Source organism: Lithobates pipiens, unplaced genomic scaffold, assembly GCF_037356315.1.
Source record: "Lithobates pipiens isolate NorthernLeopardFrog02 unplaced genomic scaffold, aLitPip1_a1.2 Scaffold_47, whole genome shotgun sequence".
NCBI lineage: Eukaryota > Metazoa > Chordata > Amphibia > Anura > Ranidae > Lithobates > Lithobates pipiens.
Window position 1 is genome coordinate 3,649,742 of NW_027507871.1, and position 22,659 is coordinate 3,672,400.

General features: G+C 49.8%; 1 protein-coding gene across 2 annotated transcripts in view; it reads right to left on the reverse strand.

The window, feature by feature from the left end:
* Window positions 1-1,410: 1,410 nt before the first annotated feature.
* The window catches only part of LOC143956949 (uncharacterized), a 134,620-nt gene continuing 113,371 nt past the window's right edge, over window positions 1,411-22,659 (reverse strand). Inside the window, exons 4-6 of one of the 2 annotated variants that reach the window (XM_077467125.1) lie at window positions 16,676-16,755; window positions 3,412-3,526; window positions 1,411-1,626 (exon numbers count right to left, since the gene is read on the reverse strand). In XM_077467125.1, the coding sequence (XP_077323251.1) occupies window positions 1,606-1,626; window positions 3,412-3,526; window positions 16,676-16,755 (216 nt within the window). In that variant the 3' untranslated portion in view covers window positions 1,411-1,605. Of the gene's footprint in view, window positions 3,527-16,675; window positions 16,756-22,659 lie in introns of both variants that reach the window. The other variant, XM_077467124.1, reaches the window with a different exon arrangement.

The window sequence follows — 22,659 nt, forward strand, 5'->3', positions numbered from 1 at the left end:
TACCCATGGACATGGGAGGAGCCTATGATACCCATGGACATGGGAGCAGCCTGTGATACCCATGGACATGGGAGGAGCCTGTGATACCCATGGACATGGGAGGAGCCTGTGATACCCATGGACATGGGAGGAGCCTGTGATACCCATGGACATGGGAGGAGCCTGTGATACTTATGTACGCGGGAGGAGTCTGTTATACTTAAGTACGTGGGAGGAGTCTGTAATACTTATGTACGTGGGAGGAGTCTGTAATACTTATGTACGTGGGAGGAGTCTGTAATACTTATGTACGTGGGAGGAGTCTGTGATACTTATGTACGTGGGAGGAGTCTGTGATACTTATGTACGTGGGAGGAGTCTGTTATACTTAAGTACGTGGGAGGAGTCTGTAATACTTATGTACGTGGGAGGAGTCTGTGATACTTATGTACGTGGGAGGAGTCTGTGATACTTATGTACGTGGGAGGAGTCTGTGATACTTATGTACGTGGGAGGAGCCTGTGATACTTATGTACGTGGGAGGAGCCTGTGATACTTGTGTACGTGGGAGGAGTCTGTTATACTTGTGTACGTGGGAGGAGTCTGTTATACTTAAGTACGTGGGAGGAGTCTGTAATACTTATGTACGTGGGAGGAGCATGTGATACTTATGTACATGGGATTGTTTTCCTTTTTTATTTTTAATAAATTTGAAAAGATTTTGAGGAAAATACTGAATTTAGTCCATTTTGGAATAAGCCTGTAACATAACAAAATGTTCTGACATGGGTCTATGCCTTCCCCTAGTACAAGCACCTCCCCCCCCCCAGTAAGAAAACACGGACTAGGCACACAGTTAACCCTTTGATCGCCTTTGATAGCCCCTTCCCAGCCAGTGTCAGTGCATATTTCTAGCACTGGTCCCCAAATTGTCACTTAGCGTCTGATTTGTCCGCCGCAATGTCGCTGTCCCGCTATTAATTCACTGATCACCATTTACTAGATTTTTTTTAAATAAATAAATATATCCCATAGTTTGTAGAAGAGATAACTTTTACACAAACCAATTAATATTAACTTATTGGGATTTTTTTTTAACCAAAAATATGTAGCAGAATACATGTTAACCTAAACTGATGAAGAAATTTGTTTTTTTTTAACATTTTTCTTTTGGCTATGTACTACAGCAGAAAGTAAAAAATAGTTTTTTGCTTTTTCAAAATTTTTACTCCTTTTTTTTTTTTTTTTTTTTTGTTCAGTGTAAAAAATAAAAAGCGCTGAGATGATCAAATGCCACCCAAAGAAAGCTCTATTTGTAGGGAAAAAAAGGATATAAATGTTATTCAGCTACAGCATTGTACGACCGCGCAATTGTCAGTAACACGGTGCTGTATTGCTGTCAGGAACCGTGAATCAGACAGAGACAGAAAATGCAGTAAAAAAATCACACCTTTTAATATAATGGGCAAAATGGTACAAATGGTAAACGTAGTCAAAACATAGCCATTGTTCGGTAGCCAAAGCGGGTGATCAGACCAAGCCAGGAAATCGGGAAGCCAGAGATCAGCGTAGTCGGAGGCAGCAGACAGGATCAGGAACCAGAAGGGAAGTCAGCCAGGCAAGTCTTCAACAGGAACATGGCAGAGTCTCCAAATATGTTTGACGAAGGCATGGAAGGAATGAACAAGGCAGTTTAAACAGCTAGAAGGGGTTGGGTGTGGGCTGGACTGACGAGCAGGAAATGATCACCAGGTGAGCCTCTGTGGAGCGATGAGTGCTGGCAAAGCGAAGGGAGGGCTGAGAGTCCAGCCCTGATAATTGCAAAAAAATGGCCTGCTCATGAAGGGGGGGGGGGGGGGGGGGTAATTCTTCTGGAGGGCAAGTAGTTAAATAGGCAGATCCTCATTTTGTGTAGTTTACCGGCGATTGGCAGGTGCCGGAGAACATAGGGTGCCAGGCACCCGCAGATCGGCTTCTGCTGTGAATTTTCACAGCAGAAGTTGGCTGCCAGCAGCGCGCCCCCTGCATGCGGAACTCCGTAATCACACATATATATATATACATACATACATATATGTATGTATGCACGTCGTCCAAGGCACAGCTACCACTCTGTAGCAGAAAAACATCTATAGGGCGTTCACTAAGTGGTTAAAGGATAAGTTCACCTTTGGTAAAATTTTAGACCTATATTCAGGTGCAGAAGCCCCACCCCCTCCCATCCCCTGTTGTGACAGCAAACAAAAAAACCTGAAAGGGGAAGTTTCACTTTTGGAAAGATGTTACACCCGTTTTTTAGCGTTCCTACTGCTGCAGCCTCTGCCCGACCTGCCGCCCCTAGTGACAGCAATCCAGGGATCTTCTCCCCGCACCCGCTGTCAGTTGAAAAAACAAAAAACTACCCCGTGTGGCCATGAGGGGCTCCACCCACCCGGCTGAGTCATTCAGTAACAGAGTTCTGGGACTGAATGAACTACAAGTACTGACAGCCTTTGCGGCTGTTGGCTTGTAGTTTTTCAATGAACTCCCCGGGGGGGCGCTGTTGAGTAATGTGGGGTAGTTCATTGTTTCTTCCTTGTCAGTGTGTAACTGTCAGCCTGTGCGGGGTACGAGCACACCGCTACACTGACAGTCTGCAGGAGTCCTCGCGGGTGCAATGCTTTGCAGGCTCCTAGTAAAAATTAGGGAGGGTCATAACCCGTCAGTTGATCTTTCATGGAGTTCTCCCTTCACTTTCTGTCCCGGGAGATGAAATTCCTGCAAATTAAGGGGGGCCCCCAACATCACCACAACTAGTGTCCCCACTGGAAGATTTCCCCTCTTACCTTTCTGGGGACAACCCACTATTTGGGATTTTTTTACTTTCATTGATAATGGTAAACAGGAGAAATAGAGAGGGCGACTTTCCTTAATGGAGACACAGACTGCAATAAAAACTGACAGGGGGTCTATGACCGCGCCCCTCCATGCAAAATTGCCTTTAGTTGTACTTTAAGTCTCGGTCTGTTACCTTATGGGGCCTCTAATACAGCTTCTGTGAATCAGGGGAATGGTTACCCAATGAGTAACTGCTTGTCTTTGGCAGACTAAGATCTTCCTACGAGTCCCCCAGCTTCATCCACATGCATTGCAGCATAGGAGCGGTTACATTGTACAGAAACATACAACAAGAAGCTGCAGTCCCACCACAAGTTACAGGAATTAAGTGGTTCGCTCTTCTGCCTGGCAGCACCGGGGACGTCGCTTCCAATTCCCAACCACAGCGCCACCTGCTGCCTGGAGTTTGCATGTTCTCCCTGCGCCTGCGTGGGTTTCCTCCCACACTACGAAGACATGCTGGGAGGTAGATTGGCCCTAGTATGTGTATGAATAGGAGTTAGGGAGATTAGATTGTAAGCTCCTTGGGGGAATGATCATTATCACATGGCCTACCTGTTGGATTGGCTCTGCAGACGCCTCTTCTCCATTGCCGATATCTGCAGCTTTCCTGCCAATCCCCTGGACAGGTTTGTTGGTGGCGGGGGTCCTCTGGGCTTGTACAGCCCCCCTGTGGAGACACCAATTACACAGTGAGACCCTTTATCTCCATAGCAACAGTGAGACCCCCTCATAACCCAGTAATTGTGGGGAGCCCCTCTAAGAAAATGTGCCCCCCCCCCCCCCCGGGAAGGTTGGTGGTTTGCGGGACTCACCTTAGGAAGGTCCAGTATTCATTGGTCAGAGCCATAGACATTCCCTGTCTGCTCACATTCACAGCACATTTACAGCTCTTCATCTTCCGGAGTAAAGGAGACAAAGAACTTTCCTCCCACATTTCCATCCACAGAGAAGACTTTACACGTGTCTGCCCGCTTCTAAAAAGACCTTTCTGTATGGTGGTCACCGATAAAGAATGGAAATATGGCGGAACACGGCACGCCGCGGTGACAACTTTCCACCATACCAGTCTCCGGTCACATCTACGCGTTTCGGTAATGTGCACAGAAACGCACATTTCCACGCAATCTCGGAACACGCAAAAAATAGCCTCACGCTTGTAGTGCCATTTATTGTAAATGTCTCCCCCAAAACCTGAGACCCCAATACAAGAAATGTGGCAAAATGCGTGGGAAATAAAACAAAGCGGAACGCGTCACAAGCTACTTTGTAACTCTTGTGGGGCATAGGGAAACGCACTGACATCAATGGGGGGGGGGGGGGGCGCTATGCTTGTTGGGTGTTTGTCATCCAGGTGTATGTCAGAGGAGTGACTGGGACCTTCATCATTTCACAAACTATGGAATGCTGGGAGAGCCAAAATCAGAAAAAATCTCCACCTGTAACTCAGAGTAAGGGGGGACTATAATCCCCTGTCAGGTTTTAGTTGCCATCTGTATCCCCATTGGGGGGATTTCCCTTCACTTCCTTTCCCATAGCCAAAACAGGAAGTGAGAGAAATCCTCCCAAAGTGACATCATCCCTGGGTGTCACCAGAACTAGTGTCCCCATTGGAAGATTTCCCCTCTAATTCCTGTTCTGGTGACAACCCAAAATCTGGGATTTTCTTTCACCTTTGTTGGTAATGGTAACTAGAGAGGATACATCTCCCTACAGGGGGCGGCAGGCAGCAATAAAAACCTGACAGGGGTTCTAATCACTCTCCACTCCATCCAACACTAAAAATAAAAACATTTTACTTTATAATGTAACACATGGGGGGAGAAATATTTTTTTTTATTTGGCACTGAAAGGGTTACAATGTGTGTAGGGGGAGGGGGAGGGGTTATTTGGTTTTACAGTTATATTTGTTCATAAATTTGGACCAAAATTTATATGGCTTCATCTCTTTGGTAAAAATAAACCAAATTAGTGGATATTATTTAGTCTCTTTGAAAGTTATCAAGTCCACAAGCTCTGGTGCCAATCATTGAAAATTGATCACATCTGATCACACCTGATGCACTGACGGCCTATCTCATTTCTTGAGGCTCTGAAATGTCAGGAAAGTACAAATACCCCCCAAATGACCCCTTTTTGAAAAGTAGACAGTCCAAGGTATTTAGTAAGAGGCATGGTGAGTTTTTTGAAGTTTTAATTTTTTCCCACAATTTTTACAAAATTGTCATAATAACAAGTTATTTCTCATACACAGCATATGCATACTTCCAATTACACCCCAAAATACATTCTGCAACTCCTCCCGATTACGGCGATACCACATGTGTGGGACTTTTACACAGCCTGGCCACATACAGAGGCCCAACATGCAGGGAGCACCTTCAGGGGTTCTAGGAGCATAAATGAAACGACCTATTACATTTGTGAAGGCCCTGGAGCACCAGGGCAATGGAATTACCCACAAAATGACCCCATTTTGGAAAGCAGACACCCCAACGTATATTCTATGAGGCACAATGAGTCTTTTGAACAGTTCATTTTTTTCCACAAGTCTTTGGAAAACGTGGAAAGAAAATGAAAACATATTTTTTTTTTACACAAAGTGGTCAGTTTATAAGATATTTCTAACTCAAGGCATGTACATAGCAAAAATTACACCCCAAACTACATTCTGCTCCTCCTCCTGAGTATGGCGATACCACATGTATGTGACTTTTACACAGCGTGTCCACATACAGAGGACCAACATTGAAGTGGCACCTTCAGGCGTTCTACCAGCAAAAATGACACCTCTAATTTCCTAACGACCTATTACATTTGTGAAGGCCCTGGAGCACCAGGACAATGGAATTACCCACGAAATGACCCAATTTTGGAAAACAAACACCCCAAAGTATATTCTATGAAGCATTATGAGTCTTTTGAACAGTTAATTTTTTTACACAGGTCTTCAGAAAACATGGAAAGAAAATTTAAATCTTTTTTTTTTTTTTACACAAAGTTGTCCATTTATAAGATATTTCTAACACATAGCATGTATATAGCAAACATTACACCCCAAAACACATTCTGCTCCTCCTCCCGAGTATGGCGATACCACATGTGTGAGACTTTTACACAGCCTGACCACATACTGGGGACCAACATTGAAGAAGTACCTTCAGGCGTTCTAGGAGCATAAATGACACATCTCATTTTGTTCCTACCTATCACACTTTTGAAGGTCCTGGAGCACCAGGACAATGAAATTGCTTTCCAAAATGGGGTAATTTTGTGGGTAAACACCCCAATGTGTATTCTATGAGGCATGGGCTGCAAATAGGTACTCGGGTACTCCGACGGGCTGGTGACAAGTACTCGGGTACTCCGATGGGCTGGTGACAAGTACTCGGGTACTCCGATGGGCTGGTGACAAGTACTCGGGTACTCCGACGGGCTGGTGACAAGTACTCGGGTACTCCGATGGGCTGGTGACAAGTACTCAGATAGGCTGGTGACAAGTACTCGGGTACTCAGACTGTGACGGGTACTCAGATGGGTTGTGACAGGTACTTGGGTACTTAGATGGGCTGTGACAGGTACTCATATACTCAGATGGGCTATGACAGGTGCTCGGGTACTCAAATGGGCTGGGACAGGTACTCAGATGGACTGTGACAGGTACTCAGGTACTCAGATGGGCTGTGACGGGTACTCAGATGGGCTGTGACAGGTGCTCGGGTACTCAAATGGGCTGGGACAGGTACTCAGATGGACTGTGACAGGTACTCAGGTACTCAGATGGGCTGTGACGGGTACTCAGATGGGTTGTGACAGGTACTCGAGTACTTAGATGGGCTGTGACAGGTACTTGGGTACTCAGATGGGCTGACAGGTGCTCAGGTACTCGGGTACTCAGATGGGCTGACAGGTACTCGGGTACTCAGATGGGCTGGGACAGGTACTCAGATGGGTTGTGACAGGTACTCAGGTACTCGGGTACTTAGATGGGCTGTGACAGGTACTCGGGTACTCAGATGGGCTGACAGGTGCTCAGGTACTCGGGAACTCAGCTGGGCTGACAGGTACTCGGGTACTCAGATGGACTGGGACAGGTACTCGGGTACTCAGATGGGCTGACAGGTACTCGGGTACTCAGATGGGCTGGGACAGGTACTCGGGTACTCAGATGGGCTGACAGGTACTCGGGTACTCAGATGGGCTGATAGGTACTCGGGTACTCAGATGGGCTGGGACAGGTACTCGGGTACTCAGATGGGCTGACAGGTGCTCAGGTACTCGGGAACTCAGATGGGCTGACAGGTACTCGGGTACTCAGATGGACTGGGACAGGTACTCGGGTACTCAGATGGGCTGACAGGTACTCGGGTACTCAGATGGGCTGGGACAGGTACTCGGGTACTCAGATGGGCTGACAGGTGCTCAGGTACTCGGGAACTCAGATGGGCTGACAGGTACTTGGGTACTCAGATGGGCTGGGACAGGGACTCGGGTACTCAGATGGGCTGTGATGGGTGTTGACAGGTCCTCTTTATTGTGGGGGGGGTAATCAGTGTGTGATTTGTGTACACTAGGCGGTAAGATGTTACCGCAATTTCCTCCTCGCACACGATCAGTGTGTGAGGAGGAGAACCCGGTAACATCTCGTTACTGCGGTTTGTTTACATTCTGTGACCACACGTGGTAAACAGCCAATTTCATTGCCTCTTTACTGAGATTGGGGGTTGGGCTGTGTCAGGATGACAAGCCGCATCCCTGATCGCCGCTCTGCACGCGCCCTAGGCACGTGCACGAGCTCTGTTACGGCGCAGTACATGTGACCGGCTGTGATTGGACACGGCCTGTCACATGTATCGGGGAGGGGGGGGGTGTGGATGGGGATGGATCCACAGTTTCAGGGTCTTGGCAATCTTCTTATAGCCTAGCCCATCTTTATGTAGAGCAACAATTCTTATCTTCAGATCCTCAGAGAGTTCTTTGCCATGAGGTGCCATGTTGTACTTCCAGTGACCAGTATGAGAGAGTGAGAGCGATAACACCAAATTTAACACACTTGCTCCCCATTCACACCTGAGACCTTGTAACACTAACGAGTCACATGACACCGGGGGAGGGAAAATGGCTAATTGGGCCCAATTTGGAGATTTTCACTTAGGGGTGTACTGACTTTTGTTGCCAGCGGTTTAGACATTAATGGCTGTGTGTTGAGTTATTTTGAGGGGACAGGAAATTTACACTGTTATACAAGCTGTACACTCACTACTTTACATTGTAGACAAGTGTCATTTCTTCAGTGTTGTCACATGAGAAGACACAAATGTGACTGAGGGGCGTACTTACTTTTGTCAGATACTGTACAGCACACCTCATCTGTTAGGGCTCATTTACATAAGTGCAGGCCTCAAACATTCCACTCGCCCGCTCGCATTTTGCGAGTGGATTTTGAGGGCTGGTGAGAAGGGCTGGCTGGGAGCAGAGGGGGAGGGGTGAACACCGCCGATCACAGAGGGGAAGAGAGGATGGCCGCCGGCCGGATGATCAGAGTGCGGGGGAACATAACAGCTTTCATGTCAATAGCTGTGTGTTCCCCCGCCGTGTGCCGTCACATACAGCCCCTCCTATTTTTCTGGGACTTTGATAGACAGATCACCCCTCCAATCCTAGGATGGGTGACGTGTATCAAAGGTCCCCGGACAAGAGGAGGGGCTTATGTGACGGTTAGGGATGAGCCGAACACCCCCCGGTTCGGTTCGCATCAGAACTTTCAAACGGACCCCAAATTCGAACGAACGTTAGAACCCCATTGAAGTCTATGGGACTCGAACGTTCGAAATGAAAAGTGCTAATTTTAACGGCTAATATGCAAGATACTGTCCTAAAAAGGGTTTGGGGACCTGGCTCCTGCCCCAGGGGACATGGGTCAATGCCTAAAATGTTTTTAAAAATGGCCGTTTTGGCGGGAGCACTGATTTTAATGACGATTAAAGTGAAAAAAAAAGTGAAATATTCCTTTAAATATGGTGCCTGGGGGGTGTCTGTAGTATGCCTGTGAAGTGCCACGTGTTTCCCGTGTTTAGAACAGTCGCTGCACAAAATGACATTAAACGGAAATAACATAATTTAAAACTGCTTGCGGTTTTAATGTTATATCTGGTTCCTGCAATATGGTTGAAAATCATTGAGAAAAATGGCATGGGTAGCCCCCCGTGCCCATTACCAGCCCCTTTAGGTCTTGTACGCATATTAAGGGGAACCCCGTACCCATATTAAAAAAAGGAAATGCGTGTGGCCCCCGGGCCCTATATACTCAGAACAGCAGTATACAGGCGGTGCAAACAAGACAGGGACTGTGTAGGTTTGTTGTGTTAAGTTGAATCTGTTTGTAATTTTCAACTGGTACATTTTTAAAGTGTAGCTCCAGTCAAAAAATCTATTTTTAAGCTTTTTGGAAAACATAGGGAAGGGTTATCACCCCAGTATAATTTGTTTTGTCGTCCATCTTTTTTCATCTCACTTGCTGCTGTCTCCTTCCGTTTGCAAGTAGGAGATGTTTGTAAGTTGGATGTTTGAAAGTAGGGGCCTGCCCTATATGCTCTGCAGAAATGGCGGAACAAGGTGTTGGTGTTGCCACAACATTGTAAGCCCTCAAAGTGACTCTTGGTGGGCGCTGGAGCGCCCTGCTGGAACTATTATATCAAGAATTGTAATTACATGTCCCTGTTAAACAGGGGCAGAAAAATTGGGCCTTAGGCACTGGTGCCACGACACTGCAACCTCTCCCATATACTCTAGTTTTATTGCAGGAATTAGCCCTGCTGCAAAGCATTGCATCAAAAATTGTAATTAAACGCCCCTGTTAAACAGGGGCAGAAAAATTGGGCTGATGGCATCACCCAGAACCAAAAATGTTCTTCCAACATATCATCGGAGGAGGAAGAGGATAGACAGTCAACATAACAGGACAGTCACTCAGCATCAGCATAGGTAGTCTTGAAGGGATGTGATATTTCAAAAAAAATTATTCGGTTACATCAGCTTCAGGCGCTTGGTAGCTGTGGGTGATCCAAGACTGATTCATCTTGATGAAGGTCAGTCGATCAACTGATTTGGTGGACAGGCGCACCCTGTGATCGGTAACAAAGCCACCAGCAGCACTGAAGGTGCGTTCCGAAAGAAAGCTGGATGCAGGACAGGCCAGTAGCTCAATTGCATACTGTGCAAGCTCTGGCCAGTGATCCATCCTCAAGACCCAGTAAGCCAGAGGATTTTCAGTGGGAAAGGTGTCCAAGTCTGACCTTGCCCCTAGGTATTCCTGCACCATGTAAATTAGACGCTGGCGATGGGTGCTGGAACCAATCATACCTTGGGGCTGCGGACTAAAAAATTGTCTGAAAGCATCAGTCAGACGGCCACCTTCTCCACCGCTCCTTCTGACTGATGCCTCAGCAACACGTTGTCCAGGACCAGGAGTTTGTGACCTCCCAGTCTCTGGGAACGTGTTGCACAGAGCTTTCTGCAAGGCCTCCCGGAGATGTCTCATCCTCTGCTCCCTCTGCGATGGCAAGATAAGGTCGGCAACCTTACCCTTGTACCGTGGATCAAGGAGAGTGGCCAGCCAGTAATGGTCCCTCTCCTTAATCCGAAGAATACGAGGATCCTTCCGCAGGCTTTGCAGGATCAGGGAGGCCATGCAGCGTAGGTTAGCTGAGGCATTCGGTCCGGAGTCTTCTGGGTCACTAAGGACAACATGATCCGCAGCTACCTCCTCCCAGCCACGTACAAGTCCATGGGTTTCTTGGGACTGTAAATCATCCCTACAAGACTGCTGCTGATGCTGAGTGCCAGCCTCCACCTCCATGCTGACACAATCCTCCTCCTCCTCCTCCTCTTCCTCCTCCTCATCCTGTGTGATGGGTGGCACAGCAGGAACACTGTCTGGATAAAGGGGGCCTTGAGAGGCAAGGAAGTCCTCCTCTTCCTGCCTCTGTTCTGCCTCAAGTGCCCTGTCCATTATTCCAGAGGTGGACAAGAGGTACAGTGTCACTGATGCATGCACTGTCACTGCTCACCATCCTTGTGGCCTCCTCAAACGGTGACAGGACAGTGCATGCATCCCTGATCATGCCCCACTGGCGTGGTGAGAAAAAACCAAGCTCCCCTGACCCTGTCCCGGTGCCGTAGTCGCACAGGTACTCATTGATGGCCCTCTGCTGCGTGTGCAGCCGCTGCAGCATGGCCAATGTTGAGTTCCATCTGGTGGGCATGTCACATATAAGGCGGTTCTTGGGCAGGTTCAACTCCTTTTGGAGCTCAGCCAGCCAAGCACAGGCATTAAATGATCGGCGGAAATGCACACAGACTTTCCTGGCCTGCTTCAGGACATCATGTAAGCCGGGGTACCTGCCCAAGAACCGCTGCACCACCAGGTTAAGGACGTGAGCTACACAGGGCGCATGGGTCAGTTGTCCCTGTCGGAGGGCGGAGAGGAGGTTGGTGCCATTGTCACAAACCACCATTCCTGGCTTAAGCTGGCGTGGCGTCAACCACCTCTCGGCCTGCCCCTGCAGAGCTGACAAAACATCCGCCCCAGAGTGGCTCCTGTCCCCCAAACAAACCAGCGCAAGCACGGCATGGCATTGTTTTGCCTGCGTACTTGCGTAGCCCCTGGAACGCCTACGGAGCACCGCTGGTTCTGAGGACAGAGCACTGGAAGAGGCCATGGAGGAAGAAGAAGAGGAGGGGGTGGAGGAGAGAGGTGTGTCACAACCAATAGTAGCATTTTGGAGGCGTGGTGGCGGAACAACCTCCAACACTACTGCACCTTGTCCTGCATCCTTCCCAGCAGCCAGAAGAGTGACCCAATGGGCCGTGAAAGACAGGTAACGTCCCTGTCCATGCCTGCTGGACCATGAGTCAGCGGTAATATGCACCTTACCGCTGACCGCCCTGTCCAGCGAGGCAAGGACATTGCCTTCCACATGCCGGTAGAGAGCCGGAATCGCCTTCCGTGAGAAAAAGTGGCGTTTGGGGACCTGCCACTGAGGAACCGCACATTGTACAAACTCACGGAAGGGGGCCGAGTCTACCAACTGAAAAGGCAGCAGTTGAAATGCTAGCAATTTAGCCAAGCTAGCATTCAACCACTGGGCATGTGGATGGCTGGGAGTGAACTTCTTTCGCCGGTCCAGCAGCTGGGGCAGGGACATTTGCCTACTATAATCGGACGTGGGTGTACCGCTAGCAGAGTTCCCGGAAGCACTTGGCTGTGACACACCTAATTCTACACCTTCGTTCCTCTCAGAGCAGGTTTCAGAGAGGACTGAAGGTCTAGTGGGGTTGGAGATGCCAGCTGATGAGGAGCAAGGAGAGGTCCGCTTTGTTCTTTGGTGTGGGTCTTTGAGGTACGCTTGCCAACGAGCTGCATGGCAGGTCAACATAGTCTGGTCAAGCATGTGGTGCCCAAGCAGCTGATGTTTTGGCCACGTGAGATACGCTTGAGACATATGTTGCAAATAGCAGCGGTGCGATCTGATGCACTCGTCTCAAAAAAGGCCCACACCAAAGAACTTTTAGAATAACGCGCAAAGGCAGCGCCCTGCACAGGCGGAGTTTTGCGGTGTGATTCAGTCGTTGTGCTGCCCCTAAGCTGGCCCCCGGAGGGCATCCTGCCTCGTTGGACATGTGCCTCCTCCTCCTCCTCTCTCCTACCAGGCACCCACGTGGAGTCAGTGCCCTCATCATCCCCTCCCTCTTCATCGCTGTAGCAAACCTGGCAGTATGCTGCAGCTTGTGGAACATGACTGCCAGATTGCTGTCCTTCTTGAGCATCCCCTCTCTCTGCACTCACGCTACTGCCTTCCTCTAGCTGAGTGTCATCATCAGAGCCCACCAAACACTGGGCATCCTCCTGGAGCATGTACCCAACACTGTGCTCAAAGAGTTCAGGAGACTTCTCAGGAGGACGTGGTGGGTCTAGGGAAGGAGTCACTGATGATGACATTGAGACGAGGGAAGATGATGCGTTGGCAGCTGCTTTGCTAGTACCCTGAGACTGGGTGAGAGAGGATGAGGAGGATGAAGAGGGCTTGGTCATCCACTCTACCAAGTCGTTGGCATGTTGCGGTTCAACATGTCCAGCTGCCGAAAAGAAGGACAAGCATGTCCCATGGCCACGTGCTGATGACAATGCACCGCGTCCACGACCAGCACTGTTGTCTCTAGACACAGAGCCTGCTTGCCCTCTTTTATCGGCTCGCGCCTGTCTGCCTCTCCTTGCTGGCCTTCCAGACATGGTAATGGCCTGAAGGGAGTTGGGTAAAAAAGAGTTGGGTAGTGTATATTGTGCTGGAGGCACACAACACCCACTAACTCCTGCAGATGCCTTTATTATAGAACACCAGCAATAAAGGGTAAATACAGATGTATACTGTGCTGTGCTGGAAGCACACACAACTTCCAATAACTCCTGCAGATGGCAAGTGGGCTCAAATAGAGAAGAGCTATGTAGGTGGATATAGCGGTATGTACTGGGTACAGAGAACGCAGACAGCACGCACTATCTCCTAACACTACCGACTGCAAGCTCTATTATAAAAGATAGATCACTAGCTATATAGGTGAGGTGAATATCACGGTGTATACTGCGGTCAGGGCACGCAGACAATAACCAGAGAACAGCAGAGATAAAGGGGTATATACAGATGTATACTGTGCTGTGCTGGAGGCACACACAACTTCCAATAACTCCTGCAGATGACAATTGGGCTCAAATAGAGAAGAGCTATGTAGGTGGATTATAGCGGTATGTACTGGGTACAGAGCACGCAGACAGCACGCACTATCTCCTAACACTACTGACTGCAAGCTCTATTATAAAAGATAGATCACTAGCTATATAGGTGAGGTGAATATAGCGGTGTATACTGCGGTCAGGGCACGCAGACAATAACCACTACACAACTGCAAGATAGAAAATCGTCCGAAAACGATCGGTGTGTACTGTGTTGAAGGTACACAGAACACCCACTGCTTCAGACGCCAACACACTACACTAGGCCGCCGTGCTGGCGGCCTTATATAGTGTGGGGCGTGTACTACACAGCCTGAGCTATGATTGGCCACAGGCATCCTGCCTGTGGCCAATCATGGCTCTCCTCGCTGCTGGCGCTGTGATTGGCCAAGCATGCGGGGTCACAGTGCATGCTTGGCCAATCATGAGCCAGTAATGCACTGCGATGACGCAGTGCATTGTGGGCCGTGAGCGCCACACGAATTTGGCGCGAATGGCCCATAACGTTCGGAATTCGCCGAACGGGCGAACAGCCGATGTTCGACTCGAACACGAAGCTCATCCCTAGTGACGGTGCACGGCGGGGAACACACAGCTAATGAAATGAAAGCTATTATGTTCCCCCGCACTCTGATCATCCGGCCAGCGACTCCACTCTCACCCCCTCCACAAGTAGGCTGCATGGTGGGCACAGACTGCAATGGACACAGGCTGCATGGCGGGCAAAGGCTGCATTGGTGGGCACAGGCTGCATAGGACACAGGCTGCCTTGGTGGACACAGGCTGCATTGGTGGGCACAGGCTGCATTAGTGGGCACAGGCTGCATTGGTGGACACAGGCTGCATTGGTGGGCACAGGCTGCATTGGTGGACACAGGCTGCATTGGTGGGCACAGGCTGCATTGGTGGACACAGGCTGTATTGGTGGACACAGGCTGTATTGGTGGACACAGGCTGCATTGGTGGGCACAGGCTGTATTGGTGGGCACAGGCTGCATTGGTGGGCACAGGCTGCATTGGTGGGCATGGATTAATTTGTTAATATTTTTATAACTTTATTCTGCATAAAACATTTAAGTGTCATTTCATGAGATAATTTATGAGGGCGGGTTTAGAGGGGATTAGGGGCGGGGCAGGATAGGGATTGGCTAGGGCAACTGGTGGCGAGTAACCCTTGAGGCCTGGCTAGTAGCTCAGGACTTACAATTCTGAGCCCTGCACTAGTGAATGGGGTGCAGTAAAAACATCCCCCCTATTGTTACCCCCTTTGGCTGCAGGGGTAATGGCCAGGGGTATACATATGTCACTGCCATGTTGGTTTGGAGGAATTATACCCCCGGGTGCTTTCATTTAAGTGAATGGGGTAATTTTACAACTGCCCCTCAACTATGCGCAATGCGTGCCGCTGTGGTGTGCTGGTTTGGGGGTAAAGCAGGTGATGAAGAGGTAAGTAAATAGCAAGCTGGTCCAACCTGACTAACCGATTGCGGGACCGCCCACCATACATAAAGTGCGGCAGAGCGGCCGCTGTGTGCCGGATTTCATACCAAGTACACGATCCGCCACTTCCGGGTCCGGTGATTGCGTGCGCCGCTGGCGACCCGGCATCTACCGCAGACTCCATGTCTGCCGACACCTACTGATTATACACCGGCAGAACGGCGACCCCCCTATGTAAACAAAGCCGATCGCTGTTCTGTTAGAAGGGAAGGTATTGATCCTGTGCGTCCCCCCCCACCGGGAATATTACACCGACACCCCCCATCCCGACACTGACATCCCCCCCACCGGGAATATTACACCGACACCCCCCATCCCGACACTGACATCCCCCCCACCGGGAATATTACACCGACACCCCCCATCCCGACACTGACATCCCCCCCACCGGGAATATTACACCGACACCCCCCCATCCTGACACTGACATCCCCCACACCGGGAATATTACACCGACACCCCCCCATCCCGACACTGACATCCCCCACACCGGGAATATTACACCGACACCCCCCATCCCGACACTGACATCCCCCAGGAATATTACACCGACACCCCCCCATCCCGACACTGACATCCCCCACACCGGGAATATTACACCGACACCCCCCATCCCGACACTGACGTCCCCCCCACCGGGAATATTACACCAACACCCCCCATCCTGACACTGACGTCCCCCCAGGAATATTACACCGACACCCCCCCATCCCGACACTGACGTCCCCCCCACCGGGAATATTACACCGACACCCCCCCATCCCGACACTGACGTCCCCCCAGGAATATTACACCGACACCCCCCCATCCCGACACTGACGTCCCCCCACCGGGAATATTACACCGACACCCCCCATCCCGACACTGACGTCCCCCCCACCGGGAATATTACACCGACACCCCCCATCCCGACACTGACGTCCCCCCCAGGAATATTACACCAACACCCCCCCCATCCCGACACTGACGTCCCCCCAGGAATATTACACCAACACCCCCCCCCATCCCGACACTGACGTCCCCCCAGGAATATTACACCAACACCCCCCCCATCCCGACACTGACGTCCCCCCAGGAATATTACACCGACACCCCCCATCCCGACACTGACGTCCCCCCCACCGGGAATATTACACCGACACCCCCCATCCTGACACTGACGTCCCCTCAGGAATATTACACCGACACCCCCCCATCCCGACACTGACGTCCCCCCAGGAATATTACACTGACACCCCCATCCTGACACTGACGTCCCCCCAGCAGGAATAAGGAAATAAGGATGATCTGCAGCTCCATCTAGTGGTCATCATGCAGTACATGTATGACAGGAAGCTTCACAGACCAATGGGGTGGTCAGAGGGTTGGAAAGGGGAGGCAACGACGTGTCCATGCCCAGTAATTACCAGAATATTTCCGCTGCTCGGGGGTAGACTTAAGGCAAGGTTATTTCCATTCTACCAGCAGATTTCATAGAGAATAAAGTGTGTCGCTGTGGGGAAGCGGGGGCAGTTATCTGCTAGTACTTACCCTTGGAGGATCTTCGGCAGGCTCTTTGTTGCTCCATCTTTCTCTTGATATTCACTGAACAAGGAGCTCAGGTATTCTTCCTGTGACAAGAAGAAGGGAAGACGTCAGAGTCCCTATCCTGGACAAGAAGAGCTCAACAATCACGGCTTCAGAGCCCCACTCCAGGCCGACCTTAAAGGGGACCTCTCAGCAACTTCACAGGTCTGCATGAAGAAATAGAATATTCCCTCTTCTTCTATCCCTTCTACTAGTGCAAAAATGTCACTTTTCATCCTGCCGGAAATATACAGAGCTCAGAACTTTCTGCTCTCGTTGTCTCTGGTCTGTTTTCAGTCCCAGTTCTCTATGTGGACTACAAAACATCACCTCACTATGTTATAGACAGGGGGGAGTATTCTGTAGTCCAAACACACTTTCTATCCTACGGTGACAACACAACGTCTCCATAGACTCAGTACAGTGAGTGTTGTCACCCTAGGACAGGAAGTGAGTTACTGGCAGGATGGAAGACAAAGGGAAAAGAAAACAAATGCAGCCACCATATCTAAGGACCGCTCAGCTGCAGTATAGTACATTTCTGTATATCGGATAACCCCATAAATCAGTTGGCCCCATCCGTGTACCCCCACAAATCACCCCATCAGAGTGTCCCCATAGATCACTTGCCCCATCACAGTGCCCCAATAGATTAGTTACCCCATCACAGTGCCCCCATACATTAGTTGCCCCATCACAGTGCCCCCATAGATTAGTTACCCCATCACAGTGCCCCCATACATTAGTTGCCCCATCACAGTGCCCCAATAGATTAGTTACCCCATCACAGTGCCCCCATAGATTAATTGCCCCATCACAGTGTCCCTATACATCACTTGCCCCATCACAGTGCCCCCATAGATTAGTTGCCCCATCACAGTGCCCCCATAGATTAATTGCCCCATCACAGTGTCCCCATAGATTAGATGCCCCATCAAAGTGCCCCCAAAGATTAGTTAGCCCATCACAGTGCCCCCTAAAGATTAGTTGCCCCATCACAGTGCCCACTTAGATTAAATGCCCCATCAAACTGCCTCCATAGATTAGTTGCCCCATCACAGTGCCCCCATAGATTAGTTGCCCCATCACAGTGCCCACTTAGATTAAATGCCCCATCAAACTGCCTCCATAGATTAGTTGCCCCATCACTGTGCCACCATAGATTAGTTGCCCCATCACAGTGCCCCCATAGATGAATTGCCCCATCAAACTGCCTCCATAGATTAGTTGCCCCATCACTGTGCCACCATAGATTAGTTGCCCCATCAAAGTGCCCCCAAAGATTAATTACCCCATCACAGTGCCCGCTAAAGATTAGGTGACCCATCACCGTGCCCCCCATAGAAAAGATGCCCCATCACAGTGCCCCCATAGATTAGTTGCCCCATCACAGTGTCCCCATAGATTAGTTGCCACATCAAACTACTCCCATAGATTAGTTGCCTCATCACCGTGCCCCCCATAGATTAGTTGCCCCATCACAGTGCCCACCATAGATTAGTTGCCACATCACAGTTTCCACTTAGATTAATTGCCCCATCAAACTGCCCTCATAGATTAGTTGCCCCATCACAGTGCCCCCATAGATTAGTTGCCACATCAAACTACTCCCATAGATTAGTTGCCTCATCACCGTGCCCCCCATAGATTAGTTGCCCCATCACAGTGCCCCCCATAGATTAGTTGCCACATCACAGTTTCCACTTAGATTAATTGCCCCATCAAACTGCCCTCATAGATTAGTTGCCCCATCACAGTGCCCCCATAGATTAGTTGCCCCATCACATTGCCCCCCATATATTATTTGCCTCATCACTGTGCCCCCCAAAGATTAGTTGCCCCATCACAGTGCCCCCAAAGATTAGTTACCCCATCACAGTGCCTGCTAAAGATTAGTTGCCCCATCAGAGTACCCCATAGATAAGTTGTCCCATCACAGTGTCCCCATAGATTAGTTGCCCCATCACAGTGCCAGCTAAAGATTAGTTTCCCCTATCAAACTACTCCCATAGATTAGTTGCCTCATCACAGTGCCCCCCATAGATTAGTTGCCACATCACAGTGCCCCCCATAGATTAGTTGCCACATCACAGTGTCCACTTAGATAAATTGCCCCATCACAGTGCCCCCATAGATTAGTTGCCCCATCACAGTGCCTGCTAAAGGTTAGTTGCTACATCACTGTGACCCCCATAGATTAGTTGCCCCATCAGAGTACCCCATAGATAAGTTGCTCCATCACAGTGCCCCCCATAGATAAGTTGCCCCATCACAGTGCCCCCATAGATTAGATGCCCGATCACAGTGCCAGCTAAAGATTAGTTGCCCCATCAAACTACTCCCATAGATTAGTTGCCTCATCACCGTGCCCCCCATAGATAAGTTGCCCCATCACAGTGCCCCCCATAGATTAGTTGCCACATCACAGTGTCCATTTAGATAAATTGCCCCATCAAACTGCCCCCATAGATCTGTTGCCACATCACAGTGCCCCATCACAGTGTCCACTTAGATTAATTTCCCCATCAAACTGCCTCCATAGATTAGTTGCCCCATCACAGTGCCCCCATAGATTAGTTGCCCCATAGATTAGTTGCCACATCACAGTGTCCACTTAGATTAATTGCCCCATCAAACTGCCCCATAGATTAGTTGCCTCATCACAGTGCCCCCCATAAATTAGTTGCCCTATCACAGTGCCCCCATAGATTAGCTGCCCCATCACAGTGTCCACTTAGATTAATTGCCCCATTAAACTGCCTCCATAGATTAGTTGCCCCATCACAGTGCCCCCATAGATTAGTTGCCCCATCACAGTGCCCCCCATTTATTTTTTGCCTCATCACAGTGCCCCCATAGATGAATTGCCCCAATCAAACTGCTCCCATAGATTAGTTGCCCCATCAAAGTGCCCCCAAAGATTAGTTACCCCATCACATTGCCCGCTAAAGATTAGTTGCCCCATCACCATGCCCCCCCATAGATTAGTTGCCCCATCAGAGTACCCCCATAGATTAGTTTCCCCATCACAGTGCCCCCCATAGATAAGTTGCCCCATCACAGCGCCCCCATAGATTAGTTGTCCCAGAACAGTGTCCCCATAGATTAGTTGCCCCATCAAACTACTCCCATAGATTAGTTGCCTCATCACAGTGCCCCCCATAGATTAGTTGCCCCATCACAGTGCCCCCCATAGATTAGTTGCCACATCACAGTGTCCACTTAGATTAATTGCCCCATCAAACTGCCCCCATAGATTAGTTGCCTCATCACAGTGCCCCCCATAGATTAGTTGCCCCATCACAGTGCCCCCCATAGATTAGTTGCCGCATCACAGTGTCCACTTAGATTAATTGACCCATCAAACTGCCCCCATAGATTAGTTGACTCATCACAGTGCCCCATAGATTAGTTGCCCCATCACAGTGCCCCCATAGATTAGTTGCCCCATCACAATGCACCCCATAGATTAGTTGCCCCATCACAGTGCCCCCCATAGATCAGTTGTCATATCACAATGCTCCCCATAGATTAGTTGCACCATCACAGTGCCCCCATAGATTAGTTGCCCCATCACAGTGTCCACTTAGATTAATTGCCCCATTAAACTGCCCCATAGATTAGTTGCCACATCACAGTGCCCCCATAGATTAGTTGCCCCATCACAGTGTCCACATAGATGAATTGCCCCATTAAACTGCCTCCATAGATTAGTTGCCCCATCACAGTGCCCCCATAGATTAGTTGCCCCATCACAGTGCCCCCATAGATAAGTTTTCCCATCACAGTGCCCCACATAGATTAGTTGCCCCATCACAGTGCCCCCATAGATTAGTTGCCTCATCACAGTGCCCCTATAGATAAGTTGCCCCATCACAGTGCCCCCCATAGATCAGTTGCCACATCACAGTGTCCACTTAGATTAATTGCCCCATCAAACTGCCCCCATAGATTAGTTGCCTCATCACAGTGCCCCCCATAGATTAGTTGCCCCATCACAATGCCCCCCATAGATTAGTTGCCCCATCACAGTGCCCCCCATAGATCAGTTGTCATATCACAACGCTCCCCATTGATTAGTTGCCCCATCACAGTGTCCACATAGATTAATTGCCCCATCAAACTGCCACCATAGATTAGTTGCCTCATCATCGTGCCCCCCATAGATTAGTTGCCCCATCACAGTGCCCCCCATAGATTAGTTGCCCCATCACAGTGCCCCCATAGATCTGTTGCCACATCACAGTGCCCCCATAGATCTGTTGCCACATCACAGTGCCCCCATAGATTAGTTGCCCCATCACAATGTCCACTTAGATTAATTGCCCCATTAAACTGCCTCCATAGATTAGTTGCCCCATCACAGTGCCCCATAGATTAGTTGCCCCATCAAAGTGCCCCCCATAGATAAATTGCCCCATCACAGTGCCCCCCATAGATTAGTTGCCCCATCACAGTGTCCCCATAGATTAGTTGCCCCATCAAACTCCTCCCATAGATTAGTTGCCTCATCACCGTGCCCCCCATAGATTAGTTGCCCCATCACCGTGCCCCCCATAGATTAGTTGCCCCATCACCGTGCCCCCCATAGATTAGTTGCCCCATCACAGTGTCCCCCATAGATCAGTTGCCACATCACAATGCTCCCCATAAAATAGTTGCACCATCACAGTGTCCACTTAGATTAATTGCCCCATCAAACTGCCTCCATAGATTAGATGCCCCATCACAGTGCCCCCATAGATTAGTTGCCCCCTCAGAGTACCCCCATAAATTAGTTGCCCCATCACAGTGCCTCCATAGATTAGTTGCCCCATCAGAGTACCCCCATAGATTAGTTGCCCCATCACAGTGCCCAAATAGATTAGTTGCCCCATCAGAGTACCCCCATAGATTAGTTGCCCCATCAGAGTACCCCCATAGATTAGTTGCCCCATCACAGTGCCCCCATAGATTAGTTGCCCCATCAGAGTACCCCCATAGATTAGTTGCCCCATCACAGTGCCCCCCATAGATCAGTTGCCACATCACAGTGTCCCCCATAGATCAGTTGCCACATCACAATGCTCCCCATAAAATAGTTGCACCATCACAGTGTCCACTTAGATTAATTGCCCCATCAAACTGCCTCCATAGATTAGATGCCCCATCACAGTGCCCCCATAGATTAGTTGCCCCCTCAGAGTACCCCCATAAATTAGTTGCCCCATCACAGTGCCTCCATAGATTAGTTGCCCCATCAGAGTACCCCCATAGATTAGTTGCCCCATCACAGTGCCCAAATAGATTAGTTGCCCCATCAGAGTACCCCCATAGATTAGTTGCCCCCTCAGAGTACCCCCATAAATTAGTTGCCCCATCACAGTGCCTCCATAGATTAGTTGCCCCATCAGAGTACCCCCATAGATTAGTTGCCCCATCACAGTGCCCAAATAGATTAGTTGCCCCATCAGAGTACCCCCATAGATCAGTTGCCCCATCACAGAGCTCAGTGTACCTGTAGGAGAAGTTCCTGTAGCCTGGCAGGCAGAAGGTGGGAGCTGGCAGGAGAAATGTGCTGCAGGGCACACAGCAGGCATGTAAAGTCATTGGTTGCTAGGCATATCGGCACCCCTAGCAACCAATGACTGCTGCTCACTGGACCAGGACTTGTGGGCGGTCCGCCATGTTAGTGAAGGCTCCATGAACCTATCAGCCTGTGCAGGAGGCGGAGCCGGGGACATTATGTGGGAGGGGACTCATCTAATCTCTCGGTGTAGGAGAATAGACCATGGGTCTTCAAACTATGGCCCTCCAGTTGAGGAGTGGGTGGGGCTAAATAGTTAGGGGCGGGGCGGAGGTGCTAGGAGGCAGGGCTGGTGCAAGGATTTTTGAGACCCTAGGCAAAACCTCCTTTTGCCGCCCCTCCCTTGGCTCCGCCCCTGACTCCACCCCCTTTTCCCTGCCCA